The sequence below is a fragment of the Rousettus aegyptiacus genome, unplaced genomic scaffold (assembly GCF_014176215.1).
Source record: "Rousettus aegyptiacus isolate mRouAeg1 unplaced genomic scaffold, mRouAeg1.p scaffold_m13_p_3, whole genome shotgun sequence".
Classification (NCBI taxonomy): Eukaryota; Metazoa; Chordata; class Mammalia; order Chiroptera; family Pteropodidae; genus Rousettus; species Rousettus aegyptiacus.
In genome coordinates this window covers 14,787,641-14,807,131 of record NW_023416306.1, presented here as the reverse complement: position 1 = coordinate 14,807,131, position 19,491 = coordinate 14,787,641, and the positions used below count along the sequence as shown (strand labels likewise).

The following is a 19,491-nucleotide window of genomic DNA, read 5'->3' as shown; positions in this document are numbered from 1 at the left end:
ATTCGCCTTCCTGCTGCATCTGCAGCACCCGGCACAGTGTCTGAAACACAGGAAGCACTAAAATTGCAGCTGGATGAAGCCAGGGCAGGAGGGCAGCTTAGCTCATATGTTGATGCAGAGGAACATTGTGGGTCACATTTAGCACCAGCTGGGTCTGCCACCTCCTGCTCCTCCCACCGGCTGCCCGCCTAAACCACGGAGTGTAGCTGTGACACAGAATGGGATGCGCCTGAAAGGTGGGAGGAATGGGGCCATCAGGTATCATCTCAGAGAATCTTCTCAACTACAATAATTAGAAGATGCTTTCCCTCCTGGAAACTCAGTGGAAACTTCGTCTTGGTGCAAAGTCTTTGCTGGAAGACAGGGCTCTAAAAGATAGTTTTGCTTGTCTGGTATGTAAACTACACCTCAAGCTGTTACAAATAAAAAAAAAAAAAAGGAGATATCTCTGGACACAAGGTCTCTTGAATTGCCTCTTGACACACTTTCTTGGATGGGGGAGGGAAGAGGGGAAGCTAATTTGAGTCCTAATTCTGTCATTAATTATAATTCCCTTTGAGTAGGCTGCTTATTTTCCCTGGGACTCTATTTCACCCTCTACATTAATCGATTTATTAAATTAAGGATCTTTCCAGTTATAAATTTCAATGATTCTGGTGCCCCAGACCTCAGGGACTTCTTGGACCAAGATCTCTAAAAGGAACCTTCCATCAACCTGGACACCAGTGGAACAGGAGGAAACAGAAGTATAGACCCCAAGAACCCTAGGGTTGGCTCAAGACCATGAAAGCCAGCCAGCTCCAACCCAAAGGATCGATGGTCAAGTCATTCTCTAAGGCCTGGTTCTAAGCCTGCACCCTGACCTACAGCCAAGATGTTGCTAGGAAACAAGGATCTGGAGCCAGCTGGCCAACATCAGACAGGCTGGAATCACACTGGTCTGTCTGCCTCTTTCCTCACTCTTCCTGACCAAGTACTACTAATCATTTCAGGAGAAAGAGAGATGCTCTCAGAGAGAACGCTCTTTTTGGCGTGCCCTCTGAGGTTAAGTAATAGCAAGATATAGATGCTGAGAGGCCTGGAGAAAGAAAAGATAGAAGAAAGAGAAGGCAAGAGACAATACCTTTGTCCAGCTAAGCCTTTGGATTATATATCCTACCCCACCCTGAGTCTCAGTTTCCTAGGCTTAAAGATACCAGCTTTAAAGGACTGTCGTGAGGGTCAGAAGAGATCATGTGAGGTGCCCGGTGCACCTCCTGGCATACAGTGGTTCTCAGTATATAGCGTATTGTTACTGGGAGACAGTAGGGCAGGTGGACTTCAGAGTCAGATGGTCCTGGGACATGACCCTAAGCAGATGAGTTTTCTCATTGGGAAGACAAGGACAATAATCTAGACCTCACAGGGTTATTATTAAGACAATTGGGGTCATGTACTTTATTGGCCCATGGTAGGAATTCAGTAAAAGTCACTCGTTGTTGCCCACTCCTCTTCCAGCTGTCCCTGAACACACAAACACCCCTACACATTCTTCTTGACCACTATAAGCTTGGTATTCAACTGTGCCAGCATGCTCCCCAATGCCCCGCTGCTGGACTCCAGGTTGTGCTTTCTGTTAACTCTGTCTCCTGCTCTTACCCCCAGGTTCAGACAGGGCTCAAATCCACAACCTGGCAGATTAGCCAGGGAGAAACAGCCATAGCTCTTGGAGCTGTGAAAGGAAGCAGGTTTCTATCTTAGCTTGCAGTACTCAGGCTTGGCAAGAGCTACATCATTATACTTTTTGTTTTAGAAAACTAATAGTGATAGCGATCATCACTGACTTAAATGTGTTTCATAATAATAACTGATGATAATAATAGATAGCATTTCCTGAACATTGCTTATATGCCAGGTGCAGTGATAATCACTTTACAAACATGGTTTCATTTAATTCTCATAACGAGACTGTGAGGCAAGCATGATTACACCCATTTAAAGATAAACAAACTGAGGCTCAGAAAACCCTAAGTCGCACATCTGGTAAATGGGACTCACACACAGCTTGATTTGTACGTTGTTATATGTTGAAACATACACCACTGGTAAGGAGCAGGCAATAAAGATTGATTTGTGTTGAGTTCCTACAATGGATGGGCCAATTTATTAATCATATGATCTCGTATCATCTTCTGAAGAACCCTGAAAGGTCCAGATGTTTTTCGAATGATTCCCCTGCTACCTCCCAAAGCGACCCCTTGTTTTCACTTAATTTCAGGCATCTGGAGATCCAGCCTCTCCTATTCACGAGAGTTCCCAGCTGTGGACAGAGGCAGCAGCAGATTCTTTAATTACTTGGGAGATGGAGGCACAAAGGCGTGCAAAGCTCTGCCAATGGCAGCCCTCAGGAACACCTGGGGGGATTCGGGCACGATTCGTCCCAGCCCGTCTGAGAGAAGGCGCATTCACCCGGCTCTCCCACCCACCCAGCTTTGCATCTTGTCCCCTGGAAGGCCTCTCCAGCCCTCCAGTTGGCAAATGCCTCCTTCTCCAGGGCTCTCCTTAGACATTCCTCATCTAGGGAAACACCCAGCCCACCCTAAGCAGTTAGGGGCTCATCTCCCAGCCATGCCTCCTCTACTCGAGACCCTCTATATATATACACATACCAAGTGGTTTGCTCTGCCACAGCACTTATCAAAAGGCTCATCATTGTCTGCTTACCTGCTGAAAACTTTTCCCATTTGACTGTGAGTTACTTGAGAGTAGGGAGTGTGTCTCACTCACCTCGGCATCCTTAGCACCTGATACAGGTCCTGGCACATACCGGGGGCTCAAAGCACTCTTGTGGAATAACAGAGGGGTGAAAAGGGACAAAGGAAGCTGTGAAAGGTGGAGGGAGAGGGAAAGCGCCCTTGCGGTGCGGCAGGTGGGTAAGGCTGCTCTCAGTTGGTAGGTTTAGCCTGGCTGTAATGAGCTGGGGAAGTGGTAGCTTCCATCTATGTACCTGTGTTCCCAGTCGGCCATTTCATTCTCACTAGGAGCTGAAGGCAGGGACAGAACAAAAGCCCCATATTCATCTCTAGGGAAATGAATTGTTCATTTCCACATTGTTCAGTGAAAGACTGATGCGAGCGAAGGGTCCTTTCTAACAGCCCTGGCCCCTCAGTCCCTGGATCGTGTGGTTTAGCTCCGGTCTAAAGGGACCCAGGGTAACTAGTTTGCAACACTGTCCATCTCTTCCCCTAAATAAAAGGACAATGGGGACAGTCTTCGATGCTTCAGTAATGATGTGCAGTTGACCTTTGAACAGTGTAGGAATTGGGGCCGCCGACCTACCGTGCAGCTGAAAATCCATGTATAACTTTGACTCCCTCAAAACTTATTCACAGCCTGCTGCTGACCAGAAAGAAGCCTTACCAACAACATAACAGTCAATTGAAATCTATTTTGTATATTATATGTATTATATACTAAACTCTTATGAGGAAGTAAGCTAGGGAAAAGAAAATATTATTAAGAAAATCCTAAGATAGAAAAAAATACATTTACAGTATTGGAAAAAAAAACACACGCATAAATGGGCTTGCACAGTTTAAATCTGTATTGTTCAAGGGTCAACTGTTTTTGTGTATGTGCTGGTATGTGTTTACGTACTCAGAAATATAAAAACAGGCAATCTCACACAATCTACAAGCATGTGTGAGGCCCTGGCAACCAGGAGTCTGAATTTATTATAAGTTTTTAGGAGGGGGAAGACCAAATAAAGCTCCTAGCTGGTTATTAAATTCTCTCCTTTACAAATGTAGGTTCTAATTGATTACATAAACTGACCTCAAACTTCCTATCTGTAGAACAGGAATAACTAGCTCAGATAGCAATGGAAAAACATCTTACACATGAGTCACTATTTACTCTGATACCCATGGCAGATGTCAAATGACCACTGCATTCTGTCCCACTAAGCCTGGTCCTGACCCAGAATCTCAAGGTAGTCGTTCAGGCAGTCGCTACCATCTGATCATAAAGAGACATTCAGTCCTGGCTAGATGACTGCTCAGGCCTCTTTCAGCTCTGGTGTTTCAAGGTTTGGCTTGACCTTGTAATGCTGCCCCAAAGTTAGGGTAGAGAGGCAAGTTGTGCAGAGGGGTATCCATGAGTAAAGAGAGTATTTCCACCCCTGCCCAAGCTGAGGGACCTAAACTCTGAGTCTTTTCACTGTGGATAAGAGAAATAGAACAGACATGCAAATAGTTTCACTGGGTCTGATGCCAACTTCCAAAGAGTTCTCTGAGTCTGCCGTGGCATACAGTCGAACGAACGCGGTCTTCATGATTAAAGCCTCTCGGGTTCAAATCCCTGCTCTGCCAAGTTCCCTGGAGGGACCTCCCACAACTCGTCTCACCCTTCTGAGCCTCAGTTTCCTCAAGCCTGAAATGCAGGTAACAACGGCTACCTTACAGGCTTGCTGTGAGGAGTAAACTGGATGAAATGATGTACGGGAGAGGGCTCTCTGCGAGCCGCACTGCGCCGAGCACATGCAAAGGATTATTATTCTTGGTATGCACCGCTAGGAAAAAGACTGGGGTGTTCCGTTCCAGATGGACTCAATCTAAACCGGAGAACAAATGCTTTTTTTGGTAATTTCATCTGGTAGAAACGGCAGTCTCATGGGCCTATTTGTGTTTAATGAACCACATCCTGTATCATCTTTTTGCATAGTTCTGAGGAGAAATAAGTTGGCTCTCTCATCTGGTGTGCTGCAGGCTAGAGAACGTCCAGCCCATGTTTTAACCTCCTCCGGTCTCCCTGCTCTCTCCAAAAATAAACACTACCCCAGAGTTAGACTGCTCCCGCAAGCAGTGCACAGAAGCCAAGGTGTGAGGGGTGGGGAGCGCAGTACTCGACACCTCCCACCGCCACGCTGGGATCCTGGCATGGACGAGTGCCACCGAGGCTGAGGTTTTTGACCCATGTTATAGTTGAGGAGTGTGAGGTTCCATGTCACTGAAAGGCAGAGAGCATGGGGGCAGGTGGGGCTAAAGAGACCGGCTGGGGACACATCAGATCTGAGAGTGCCATGGGGAAGAGTTTGAAAATCGGCCTCAGGGCAATGACAAGGCACCCAGGAGTTTTCAACCAAGAAGTGGCATGAAGGAACATCCCATGATGGTTAATAAATCTCTCCCTACCAATCAATCAATCAATCAATCAATCTGTGTGTATGTGTGTGTGTATAATATATGTATGCAGGATGTACATGGCATATTATATACTATATTGCCAAATATATCCTATGTATATTATAGGAATATAATATAATCAAGTATATAATATATGAATATGTCATATATCACATATATCCATATACATCATACATATTATTATATATAATAAAAATATTTTTATCTATCTATCTATCATCTATATATCCTGTTGGTTCTATCTCTCTGGAGAACCCTGACTGATCCTTGTCCTTAGGCCTGTCATGTGGTTTGGGTTGACGGGGGACAAGCAGGGATGCAGGGAGACCAGGTAGCAGGCCAACACTGGCATCCAGGCAAGCCATGCTGGTGGCTTGAGACGAGGTGGCAGCAGTGAGGTGGGAAGGAGGGGTCAAATTCCACAGCCGCTTGGGCATTAAAACTGCTAAGCCTTGGAGTGGTTTGGAAATGGGAAGAAGAGTGAGGGGTAGGCAGATGATGAGAAGGACTCCTAGGTTTTTGGCTCTGACTCTGAGCAGATAATGGTGCTTTTCACAAGAACACTGGAAAAGCACTAGGCTGTGTGGGGTGGAGTCTGGGCAGGCAGAGGATCCAGCATGACAGCAAATAGAGAAAAGCTTGGAGTAGAGGCATAAAGTGGGAGTCACCAGTGTAGGAATGGTGACAGAGAGCATGGCTGAGACACTCCTCAGAGAGAATGCAGTCCAGGAAAAAGGGCCTACAGGACAGGGCCTGGGAAAGCGTACTGACTGGTTTGGCAGAGGAAGGTGAGCCAGCCAAGGAGACAGAGAAGAAACGGGCAGGAGGGGAGGTGGGCTACCAGGAGGCGCTGGCACCATAGAAGTAACACAGAAAGTGCCTCAAGCAGGAAGTAGTCAACTCCATCTAATGTCAATCAAAGGTCGAGCCAGTAGAAACAGAAAACAGCCCGTGGATGATCCAATCCCTGGGGAAATAAACCGGTACCCATGCAGGTCTCGGCTCTGAGATCAACTCTTCATGTCTGGCTGTCTTCTGCCTTTGAAGTGAGTTCCCTCAGGAAAAGGAAAGCCCAGGAGAGTTCTCCAGTTCCAGCAGCCCCTTGGCCACACCTGCCCTCACAAAAGGAGGTGACATTTCACTATACCTTATCCTCTTCCTCCTCCCACCCCCAACCCCTGGGGTGCCTTTCAAAGAGCCAAAACTACTTTAAAGAGTAGTCTAGGATGTTTCAGCTGACATTCAAAAGTGCATTGTAATTCAAATGGAAATGAAGAAATTCATTCCCTTGGACAGGCTTGGGAAATTATAACAGAGGTAAAGCATCTTTTAAAGGTGGCAATGGGCGTTTATCTGTGGGGACATCTCTACACCGTGGACTCTCCCAACCCAAACTCAAGAGCAGTACAACCTTCACATGGACAATGTCCTTTCGCCAGGGTCACTGGGTCTATAAACTTGGAAGAGGCATATTAATTAGACACATTTTCTCTTCTACATGTTCTCTGTCTCTCCATTTCTCTTTGTGGATTCACTTTCCCTGCATTTATCTTTCTTTGTTTTTCTGTCTCCTATCTCCCTCAGTTGATCACTTTCTCTCTCTGTCTCTGTCTGTCTGTCTGTCTCTGTCTCTGTCTCTGTCTCTGTCTCTCTCTCTCTCTCTCTCTCTCTCTCTCTCACACACACACACACACACACACACACACACACTGAGTGGATGTGTCAACTATGGGTGGAACAAATAGGTTGGATCAGGGTAATAATTAGGTGCCCCGTTCAGTGCTAGATAGGTCCATCATTCATCTGTCTATTTACTCATTGGATCCTGTATTATGCATATGAGGAAATCGATCTTCGTGAATCAGTTTGCCTGAGATCACATAGCTGATAAGCAGTCGAGCTAGGATTTGAACCAAGGTCCACCCGACTGCAGCAAACTCTACTTTATCTCCAAATGAGGAAGTCTTTATCTAAGGTAGCCAGAGGAAGGTTAACTTCATACAGAGAATTTTAACCATGATATAAAACTCACGTATCAAGATCACAGCTAGGGAGACTATGTAAATATCAAGTTGAAGAGTGAAAGGGAGCCCCGATTTGGGGGAATATAACTTTTCATGATATAGGTGTGTTCAGAAGACAGTAGCGTGTAGTGAAAATATTAAACTGCAGCAAGAGACTCAAAACTTCACACGGTGTGTAAGGCATGCCCTGGGATCAGAGATGACGATTAAAGAAACGTGACAGACTGAACAGCTTCCACACTAATATAGTTGCCACCTAAGGCCCCACTCTTCCTAGCTTCTCCCAGGTGCCATCTTACCGAGCTGTCCGGTGCCCCAGTCACCCCCTCCAGACTGGTAGAAGGCTCAGGATACAACTTGGTGGCAGAAAACTCCACCACCCTATCTGGATCTTTCTAATCCTTCTTGGCATGCCCAGTGCGCCTGTGGAATCAGTGTCAGATGCTGGCTCCATTATTCCAGCTTTCATGTTGCTCTATTACAGGGAAAATAACATATAGGGTATAGACCACCACTCCCCCTTTCTGTACCCAAAGCGAACATTGCTATTATCATAGCTTTCTTTCCCAATGACCCCAGTTACCTCCATACTGGTGGTATGGAGTGGACTAGACAAGCCACCCCCAACTGATCAGAATTGGCACATGAAACGAAAGCTAGGAGCTATCATATGATAGTTACTGGGCACCCTACTATGTGCCACCCCCCTTTTTTCTAGCTATTGGTGAATTAAAAGAAAAGTCTATAACAAAGATGATGAAATGTTGTAATGAACCATGTGGGGACAGCGCCCATATCTCATCTATGTGGTGCCCCAGCATCTGGCAGGAAGAAAGTGCTTAGGAAATATCAGTGAACTAAAGAATTAATGAATGATAAATGTGACTTTTACCCCCTTTGGAACGCCCACTTAGAAGCGCTTAGGGAAACAAGAGTAAAATAAACCTCTCATGGGAAATGTTTCAATTAGGTGAATTTACCCCAGCCCCCTTGGCTTTCCAGTGACTTCCAGGGGTTGCCCCAGATGATGACAGCATCCGGAGCCCCATCCTTAGTCAACCTGGAAAGGCCGAGACATTGGCTTCTAGTGTGTGGGAGACACTGGGTTTGGGGTGAAGGACGCACTGGGCTCCAGTTGGAATTCAAATGCCTCCGTGTTCACTAACGAACTGTGGCTCTGACGAGCCTCTTCTCTAAGCTTCGGTTTGCCCTTCTCTAAGATGAGGGATGACTACCCTGGCTTTTTTTTTGTCTCCAGGGGTAGGTGGGAGGACCAAAGGAAAAGGCCGTCTGTCACTGCGGAGTGCCAGGCCCTCGTCTGTGGTTGTTATCCATGCCCCGTTTGGTAGTCTCTCCCTGTTTCCCCTCCAGCTTTGGCCCTTCTAGTCCCGGAGAGACCACTGTCTGGAAGTAAACATAGATTTCAAAGACTCTTGGGACGGCTCCACCCCCATTCTCTCCGACTGAAAGGATATTTGCAGGGATTGTCCTCGCTAGCGGCATAGGTGCTTCACGGGGTAGCTGTAGTCGGGGCTAGAACCCTCAGCTGATGCCCATGATTTTTGTTTTATTTTAAGCTACTGTTTTTCATGTACCCACTGTATGCCAGGAATCTCACCTATATTATCTTATTTCATTCTCCCCCAAAACCATGCAAGCAAATGGCTGTCCCTCATTTAACACATGAGGAAATGGACACTTAGAAGTTACTTCATGAGGTTTCCTGGTGGGGAGAGAAGAAAAGGCATCGGGACATGAAATCCTATCTGCGCTACTTCAACACTGCTCCTTTATCCATCCGTCCTCTTGCCAGAAGCTCTTCCCCTAGAGTTATGGGCTTCCAGTCCCAGATTCATCCTGACCTGGTTCCCCGGGGGATCTTGGTTAGCACATGTCAATGACACAGAGTTGATGGCTGAAGAGAGAAGGGTCACCGACTACCCCTGAGTCCAGAGGTCTTTCACTTCCTCAGGGAAAAATTCCCAGCTTTTCACCGTCCTACTCCCAAGGATCACTTCCAGATTAAAAAATAAAAATAAAACCATAGTGTTTGATGCGCTGTCTAGGTGGTCACAGCAGGTGGAGATAAAGAGCAGGTGGAGAACAGTTAAGTTGGGTCTGTGTAACCCTATCCTCTTCTTGGGAGTGAGCATGGATGATGGAAGAAAGAAAAGTGCCTTTGCTCTAGAAGCACAGGCAGAATACCTGCTACATCAAGTTCACCCACCAAGTTTGTGGCAAACTTGAAGGTTCTCGAGTCTTGCAGGGGAGCCCAGCTGCTCCTGCAGTATTCTGTCTGCCCTCCTCTCTATCTTACCTGCAACCGATTCCAAGCATCCTCTATACAAAAAAAGTTGGAGTAATAAAGTCCAGGGCCTAGAAGCCGCCATGGGTGGAGACGCGGTGGGACTTAGCGTTGGAGTGGCCCCAAACGCAGGATGCGAGGCAAATTAGATCAGTGGCCACAGTGAGCAAAGGTCTTTATAAACATAACCTAATTGTATTACTTCAATGTCCCGAAGCTTATTGTCCCACTTAATGATGCGTCACATTATTTATAGGGTATCACTACGAGACTTCTATTGATTTAATGCACTTCCTTAAAGACCATCATTGTCATAGCCATAAAACAGAGCTATTCCCAGGCAACTCAATTACGTCCACTGCGCCTATAAACCACCCTGTGCCCTGAGCAGGTGTACACAGGAGGCAGGGCGAGGTGAGACCACGCCATGGGGTGCATTCCCCTCAGGACGAAAGGGGATGGTTCTGGAGATGGCGAAGGCAGGTGACAGGGGCTTCATTCAGCTGAGGACGAGGGCAGCACGAGAAGTACTAGGCAGGGAGTGGGGGGCACCTGCTCGATCTTGGCCCCGCCAGGCGGGGTGGAGGTCTGAGACAACAAACTTCCCCCTCCCTCCCGGCCTTCATTTTCCCCACTGTAAAACTGGAGTGCTGAGCCCAGTGACACCCACAAGGTCCCCTCTGGCTCACCATTCTGTGGTTTTATGAGTTACGGTTGAGCCACATGAAGGAGGTGCCACTACGGTTTTAACACCACTCTTCACCCTTTCCGTCAATCAAGAACCTTTCTTTTTAAATGAATTGATAATCATAGTACCAATGATAATAGGAGGCAATCCTGGGCCTGTCGCTTGTTAGCTGTGTGTCTGCGGGCACTTGCCTTGGTGTATCTGGGACTCATTCTCTCATCTGTGAAATGGGGATAGGAACACATGGACCTCTTAACATGCATAACGCACGTATGCAATATTTCTATCTTTCTCAGAATGCTTTAAGCACACCATTTCCCCTTAATGTGAGAAGTGACAGGCACAGCTGCCCAAGTACCCATTTCGCAGGAAGGAAAAACTGAGTCGGGACGTGAGTGAATTTCCCACAGTGAGAGTGGCAGAGACCCGTCTCCATCTGGTTTGGGGAATTTCAATTCTGATAATAGCTGGGAATCCGAGGGGAATACAATCTGGTGGCCCTCTCCGAGGATGAAAGCCTCCCCTTGGGAGAGCCTCGAAACTGTCCCCTTGGACATGAGGCAATCGCTCCCAGAGGAGCTGGAGCTCTTCTGGGGTTCTTCCAAGAAGCCTGGAGAGAAGAAGGTGTCAAGGAGACACCACGGCCCTCCCCACCACCTTCCCCCTGGCAGGTTTCGCAAGAAAGGAGAGTGGGAACAGGAAGTAGAAGGCCAGAGTTATAGAGTCTGGAACATCGCCTTGGGGCCTGGGAAAATGCCTGACTGAAAGAATCCAAGAAATTGTCACACAGCCCCTCATTCTGTCCTCGGCTAAGCTGAAGCACAGGGAGGAACGGGGACTTGCCTGAGGCCACATAGTTTATAGGTGACAGAGCCAGGATTCATCTCCGAGGGAGCTCAGTTATCTGCTCAGCAGGCAGCCATAGCCAGATACCTCACCTGGCCACTGGCTCCGACAAGTGCTCTCTGCTTACCTTTCTGGTACTGGAGCCACAGCTGCTGCTGAACCTTCTTGCTGGGGAAGTGGATGATGCAGGTGAGCTCGGAGCCATAGAGGGCCTCGGCGATGTAGTGGGAGCCGTAGTGCTGGACGAAGGTCAGCAGCTCCTCCCGACTGCTCTCCTTGGTCAGGATTTTGAGGACGTTGGTGAAGCCTAGACAGGGAACATGGCGGGGTGGTGAGACTTGGGAGGCTGGCAGCTGACCGATCAATCGCAAGTGGCCAGGGGTTCTTTCCAGGGTGGATTTGCTGACTTATCTCTCACTGTAGTGTCAGCCTGATGGCTGCGCTACTCCAAACATGCACAGCGTCCCCTCACTTACATAACCAAGACTGTTCTCTATGGTGGACACACAAGACGCTGCGCCTGAGAGGGAATCGATAGGCAGGGGAAAGCCTAAAGCTTGGCGACCTAGACCACAGGGACCTGACAGTCACAACCGGGAAATCAAAGCTGATGTCTGCTGAGCAAGTGATGTGCACCAGGCACACTGCTAAATGTTTCTGCCACTTCATCTAGTCTGACCTTCACTTGGTCTAGTTCGACCTTGGCCTCAACGTTGCCTCCCCATCACAATGGCCCTCAACGTGTAGATGAGCAGGTCAGAGCTCAGAGACCATCAATGATGCGTGGGTCCTCCAGCTGGAGGAGCTAGCATTCCAGCTCGCTTCTGCTCTCTCTCCAAAGCACACACATTTTCCACCGCACCCAGTCGTCGAGGGCTTGAACTCCCCATGGCCCAGGCTCAGTGGATATTCTACGTCCTCAGATCTGATCCCGGGCTTAGCTCCCTGTAACGTTGCTTCCATTTTGTCTCGCGGTGGCTTCCCTAAACAGTCCTGTGTTCTCTCCCCCCACATTGCCAAGGACCTCTCTGCTGCTCTATTGTCCTTAGTCCTCAGCGCCCAGCAGGGGACATGCACAGTAGTCACTCAACAGCCAGCTGTTCCCCTTTGCTTTCCTTCCTCAGACAAACAGGTCATGAAGCTATACTTCCAGGAGCCTTAAGACCTTCTTGGGCTTCTCTTCACTATTAAGTAAAACCTAGTGACCTTACCTGAGCATTTTAAGCCTCCAAGGTCCTCCTCTCTCACAAGCCACTAGCATCAGGCTTTACCTCCAGCTAAGCCAGTTTTCTTATTTCTACTGAACGTGACAAAGGATTTCTATCATTCTGTCTATATTTATATCCCTCACTTTATCCCCAACGTACACACACACACACACACACCACCACCCACCTGAAATGGCCTCCCCACTTCCTGCCTGAGTCCCACACATACTTTAAGGCCCCAGGAAGTCACCCCTCCCACAAGGAGCTGTGCACACCATCCTGGTCAGGGGCATCTAGTTTCTGCCCCTTCACCACTCACCACCTTGAAAACAGACGCTCTGTCTGCACAGGCATCCTTCCCCATCCCCACCCAACCAGCTGCACTGCAGTTCAGGACACGGTGGGACACCAGTCACCATTATTACAAGAACAACCAATTCTGTGCCACATCAAAGTAAAATGTAAACGAGCGAGCTCTTTTTCAACATTAAAAATGAGCTCCAATTTGCCAACGTTTGATTTACAAGGAGTTCTCAGGAGCATCATTATTGATTAATTAAAGCGGATCCACCTTTGTAGCTCTAATAAGAACATCACAGTCTTATTCACAAGTGTGGTGTGCAGGTGTGGGTGGTAGGGAAAACAGACAGGGCTCAAAGAATGGGTGCTTGATTAGAACAAACTCTCTCCATCAACCTGTTAACTCATGCAACTGGGTAATTAAGACAGCAGTGTTAATGATAAGATGGTGTGTGTTAAGTCGTAAATAACAGCATCCTGGAGACGCCCTGTGGCTCTTTATCCAGGCAGACGAAACCGCAATCGAATCCCGGCTCTGCTCCTGTTCAGACACTCACTCACTAGCTGTGTGATGTTAGGCAAGTTACTTAATCTATCTGACCCTCTGTCCTTCCTGGGGAAAAAAAATGGAGTAAATATTGCCTTCTTCGCAGGATGGATCTAAGTCCTAAGAAATAAAATGTTATAGAATGCTGGCTGATGTCAGAATTAATTACTATGCACACTTCTCTGGGGGTGAAGTCCTCCGATTCCCAGGCTAACAGAGCTCCACGTTGCTCATGAACAAAGCGCCGTCGAAAATGAAAAGAGCTGGTCGTTATTAGGAGACACTGGGACAATAATTCAGTGCCAGTGCCATGACCAAGGGTAGAAAATCTAGGCCAGGCTCCTCTTTCCAGGGGCCTCATTCCTTACTTTTCAGTTTTCATTTCTTTATTTTTTTATTCCTTCATCAAACATGAGCACCAACAATGTGCTGATTCTTTGTTAGTTACAAAGATTATAGGTCTACAGGGCCCGAGCTCTATCTACAGTCTCAGGTCATGGGGTGGGGGGAATGGGGGACAGACAGGATTCAGTTAGGAATCAAGCATTTGCTACTGCTTTAATCTAGGTAGCTGCCTATGGGGAATTTCTTGAGTTATCCCGAGGGGAATGGAGAATGCGGGAAGTGTCTCTGAGTATTGCAGGCATGTTCCCCTGGCCAGGAGATCCAGACAGAGGACACAGCACGTGCACAGTCACAGAGACATGAAAGAACACGTCCCACTTGGAGAACTACAAATTGTCGTCATCGGCTGGGATTCGGGTTTCACGTGGGTAAGTGTGGTGATGTGTGTGTGTGTGTGTGTGTGCGCGTGTGTACGTACTGGGAGGAGCGATGTGTTATTGTTGTGTAGGAGACACGTGGGAAAAGAAATCAGCCAATACAGGCCAGAGGAATCTGTCTGAGAAGATCTTAAACCCACGAGCCTCACGTATTTCGAGAACATACATGTGACTTATAATGTCGTTTATCCCCTCCCTCCTGCTCAGCCTTCCTGCTCGGACACTCCTTCCTCTATGAAGCCCCTGACTTTCCAGAATGGACAACTCCCGCTTCTTGCCACTGTTACTCCACTTCGCGTGGACACGACTGCAGCGTGTCGAAGTCCCTGTCGGCCGCTTGTCCATCTGCTTTGCCCGTGAGCTCTTTGACGGCAGCCTCCCCAGTGCCAGCGCAGGGCCAGCCACAGCCTAGGTCCTTGGGGACACGTGCTGAGTTACACCAGGGGTGGTCCTCACCTGCAGAGAGCGTGATGGTGCTGAGCTTGACACGGTAGAGGTTACTGCGGACCCGCCACTGCTGCACCATGGGGTAACCCATGGCCTCGTCGTACCTGATGTCTCCTGGGGGAGGGAATAAGAAGGTCATGTGAGCCCAGCATTTAGAGGCCGGAATCACCCCTCTGTCCCCAACCCTGCAGCCCTGGGCTCTGGGCCACCTCTTCTGAGTAGGCAGAGGCTTGGCCTTAGAGAGCAGGTTCTCGGGAGGGCCGACAACTTTCTCTGGACCCCGACTCCAGGCCTCTTCTTGACCTCTGACCTCAGCCTCGACCCTGCTTTTCCTCTCTGCACAACAGCGTGCAAGGTTCTTTTACCCTAGAAACAGCAGTGGGTTGACGGTCCCAGCTCACCCTGTTGGCAACAGGCCATGGGAAACTAGAGAGCTCGGTGCCTCAGTTTCCCCATCGTATACTGCATCTACCTATGCTGAACTTATTTCCACAGGCGGGTGGTGAGACTCAAGGAAGGTGGTAGAAGTGGAAGCCCTTCGGTAACCAGAAGTCATGTGCACGGAGCTGGGTCGGCAAACCGCAACCCGCCCAGCATGCGCTGTGTGCGGCCACTTTCACGGGACGGCCACAGGGTTAAACGGCTGTGACGGAGGCCACGCGCAACGCTGAACACATTTATTACCCGACGCTTTGGGTTTGCCGAGCCCTGTCTGGACCACCGTTTTTAAACACGGAATCATGAGATCGCCATGGGCATCACATAAAATGCACATGCACACAGGTAAAAGGTCCCCATTTCAAGTAGGATGAGGAAACACTGGCTAAACGAAATTAAACATGATTTTAAAAAAATCTCCATGAAGGCAGCATATAGCACCTTGCACACTTCTCTGACCACGTAACCCCCTTTTTTATAGACAGTCCCCTGCAATTCACATTCCGTATAGTGCAATTCTGGGGAAGCAAAAGTATAGATAAAGCAAAAAAAAAAAAAAAAAAAAAAACAATACAGTGTTAGCAAGTAGTTAACTTTGGGTGGTGACTACATAAGATTCTTGTTTTCTGATTTATATTCATCTCCATTTTCTAAATTTCTTACTCTTAGCATTTCAAACTCTCTTTATAATCGGGAAAAAATACATGAAAAAGAAAGGCTAGTCACATCAGCAGTTATTATCGTCGTTATGTATCCTCTGCAAATGGCAGGCACATTTCCTATCCTTTTCTCTTGCCCCTGGTGAGAAGGCACTTAAAGAGATATTTGATACCAAGATTAAAATGAGAATCTCATTGGAACAAGTGATTTCTTCCTGGACGTTACTATAGTATTAAAGTTGTCCATTGCTGTCACTTTTTTTTTTCCTCTCAAGCCTTCTTTGGAACAAAATATTTTTTTTTAGAGGCTTTCATTTTAAAGTAAAATATCCATGATCTTCAAAGATACGTCCACTGGAGCGAGGTTGTTTTGTTATAAATATGTCCTCTCTGTTTATCTGCTCCGACTGTCCTGTCTTTCCTCTGCAGAGGCTGGGGACGGAAGGGGAGCGGGCGGCGGAGGAATGAGAGGGCTGTGTTTTGAGTCAGGAAAGAGACAGCAGTCTACGCAGGAAGACCAGACGCCAGTGCCTGGGCAGCCTCTGCCCATCTATTCATGCTCGTCCTAATTCAGAGCAGGCTTGGCGTGTGTTTGGGCACGAGGGGCTGTTCCCCAGGGGAGCTGGGCAGGACATAAGAATGAAAGCTGATTGTGCAGCTCATCCACTCGGGGGCATGACATCCAAAAGAAATAAATAAATACTATTTCTTCTAGTTACCTTGAAATTTCTAGAACCACCGTCTCTGCCTCTTACCCCATCCCTGGCCTTCCTCATAAGTGGTCATCACTCTATCCCTCAATGCCCCCCATCCCTGGTCCTTCCTAGATTCCAGCCTGGAATATGAGCTCCTTGGGTGGGATGTCAGCTTCTCTAGGTCAGGGTCGTGGTCTGTATTTTTCCATATGTGCAGAGCCTAGAACAGAGCCTGGTGCATAGCAGGCTTTCAACAAATAACTGTTTAGTGACTCACTCACTCATTTTCATAAATCCATCCCCGGTCCCTTCCTCATCCCTGACTTCCATCTTATCTGATTCTATCCTAGATCCCCACCCAGGGATTATGGGTAGAATAAAGCTCTGGAATGGGGGAAGTTATTTTTTCTAGTAATTAAAAAAAATTAACTCTTGAAATGGGACAGCCTCTTTATTAGGACCCTGCCAAAGACACCTGAATCAAAACAGATAATGCTAAAATTTTGTACCACTCACGTGGAACCACAATGTACTAAGCATTTTACATCCGTGATCTCTAATTTTCACTAAAATTCTGAAAAAAATAATTGTTATACCCCATTTTTCAGAAGGAGAAACTGAGGCTCAGGGAGGGGACCCACTCAAGGACACACGACGATCAGTGACAGATCCAGAGTCCTTTCCATTAGAGCACAGCATCTACCCATAGGCCACAGCAATGTGGCTTTAGGAGGTGGTGAACTCCCTGTCACTGGGGATATGCAAATGGGATCGTCACTCAGCCGGGATATTGTAGGGGGATACTGTAGACCTGACTTCCTCAATAGGAACGAGGAATACTCTAGATGCCATTTACAGTCTATGTAAGCTCTAAAATTCTATGATCTTGTGAAAAACAAAAATTAAGGAAGACACAGCAGATTTTAGGCGCATTTTACAAAGCATTTTTACAACGATGATTTCCTACGATCTACATCTAGACTCATCTTTGAAGTAGGTCGGAGAGGTCATATAGAGAGTGGATATAGCAGCAGCTTTGGAGTAAAGACCGACTGGCCTTAAATTCTGACTCAGATTTAGATTAGTCATGTGGCCTTGGACAAGTTTAATGACTTCTTTAATCAGTTTAAAAGAGGATGGTAACACCCTTTCAGGGTCACACGGAGTAGTGTGTGCGCAGTGTCTGGCCCCCAGGAGACTCTCAGCACATGTGGGTTCTCCCCTGTCTGAGATTAGATGACTTGTGCAAGGTTTCCAAGAGCTTGCGAGTGACAGAAGAGAATGGAACCTACATCAGTTATGTTTCAAGTTTTCTCCAGAGGACAATTTCCCTCTTGGTGAGATGGCTCGATCATCCATCAGGCTCGCTCTTCTCCCTGGGCGATGGTTGAGACCTCCAACTACTATTACACAAAGGCAGAGCCAGGGTCCTTACATCTTAGGAAAGTCCCCAAGAAAAGGGGAGGAGAGAAACCGGGAGAAGATGAGGAGGAACAGGAGGACATCATGGGCTGGGACAGAAAATGTGAAGCCTCGGGACAGTGTGCGAAAGACAGCTTCTCAGCCAGGGAGAGAGTGAGAGGCAGAGTTGGCTGAAAAGGGCAGAAGACCGGAAGCCACGGCACCTGGTTCAGGTCCTGGCAGATTTGCTGTACGACCTTGGGCTGGTTCACCTCTCTGAGTCCAGATTTCTCATCTCTAAAATGAGAAAAATAATACCCGCACCACGAGATGTCTCAGCGCCCACGCTCAAAAATAAGCTGTGTAACTGAAATGCTTTCAAATGAGAGAGGCTTCTGGTTGGGGGCGGGAAACTGGTTTGCCTTTAGAATAACTTAAAAACAAACTTCACAAAATAAGCCAGACAGTGAAAGACAAATACGACCTGATCTCACTTATGTGTGGAATCTAAAAAGGTTGAACTTGTCAAAGCAGAGAGGAGACTGGCTTGGGGGTGGGGTAAATGGCAAGACATTAGTCAAAGGGTACAGATGTTTGATTATGCACAGTGAAAAAGTTCTGGAGATTTAATATATGGCACGTTGACTACAGTTAACAATATTCTACTGTCTGCTTGAAATTTGCCAAGGGACTAAAACTGGCCTGGGCTCAGCAACTGGAGTCTCAGGGAAGCCCATAGTTTTCTACAATCATAGCACGAAATAGGAGCCCAAGAAATAGCAGGTCCCTTTTGCATCCAATCCCTTACAAAGGGGGAGGCCCACGGGGGCCCATCCTGGATGCGCTGAGGATGGATACGCGGGAGGCTGGGAACGGGTCCTCACGTATGTCTTACCAGTGAGCAGCTGGAGGTCCGGGAGGGGCTCAGAGAGGACACCCCGGCACTGCTCCTCCACAGGCAGCGGGATCACCAACAGCCCATCGGCCAGCTGAGGAAAGTCCTTGATGAAGTTGTTCTCCCTGTGGAGAGAAGCAGAGAGACTGCAAAATCGAGGCAGTGGAGTCCAGGTCTGCAGGGCAAGAGGTTAGGAAGCGTGTAGTGTGAATAGAGACCCACGAGTGGGCAGGTGGTTTTGCTGCACTGCCACCGGCTCCCTGAATCCCGGGTCTGAGAACATAGTGCTAATGACGGGCTCTTGGATCCGGCCGGCTGGGGCTCAAATCCTGGCCCACCACTTACTAGCTGTACAACCTTGAGCAAGTTACTGGTCCTCTTGGAACCTCAGTTTCCTTGTCTATAAAGTGAGATCTCAGGGTAGTTATAAACACTTAATGGGCCAAAGCTGCCAACTGCTGAACACATAGTCTGATGCTCTGTAGACTGTATGTGTGACAGCTAAATGTCCCCTCGCACAAGCGATGATGATGGAGAACCAGGCTGTGTGGGAACTTAGAACAGCATGGAGGGTTTGAGGGAAAAAGGTGGCGAGGTTAAGCTAGAGAAAGGAAGGCCTGAGTGTGTGCTTGTTAAAGTGGAAGGGCACTAAGGGATCATCTGGATCCACCTCCTCCTTTTTCAGGCTGGAGAAGGGCAGTGACGTGCTCAATAACAATGAATGGGTTGTACTCAAACCCAGGTCTCCCAACTCCCTCTCCTGCTCTAACTTCTTAGCTGTCCTTCTTCTGTATCCCTTATGGAAGACAGACCTCTGAGTGACTCAAGGGACTGAACCTTGAACAAAGGCAATCTGAAGGGGGGAAAGTAATCATGCATCACGGGGAGGCAGGCTTTAATCTTCTAGACAACAGACCTGTCTAAAAGCAGAACAATTTGCCAAGAGAGGTGGTGAGTTTCTGGGAGTGTGTAAGCAAGAAACTCAAGAGCCACTTGGTATGGAGGGTATCAAGGGCATTTCTGTATTAAAATTTGACTTCTGAGGTCCCTTCATATTTAGATATCCTCAGGGT

The 19,491-nt window shown here is 47.8% G+C and overlaps 1 protein-coding gene across 11 annotated transcripts in view; it reads right to left on the bottom strand.

The window, feature by feature from the left end:
• ASTN2 (astrotactin 2) overlaps positions 1-19,491 on the bottom strand; it is a 900,155-nt gene that overhangs the window by 210,905 nt on the left and 669,759 nt on the right. For all 11 annotated transcript variants that reach the window (XM_036238510.1, XM_036238511.1, XM_036238512.1 and 8 more), the window contains 3 exons: positions 18,419-18,543; positions 14,340-14,444; positions 11,174-11,353 (listed from right to left, as the gene is read on the bottom strand). In XM_036238510.1, the coding sequence (XP_036094403.1) occupies positions 11,174-11,353; positions 14,340-14,444; positions 18,419-18,543 (410 nt within the window). The remainder of the gene's footprint in view (positions 1-11,173; positions 11,354-14,339; positions 14,445-18,418; positions 18,544-19,491) is intronic.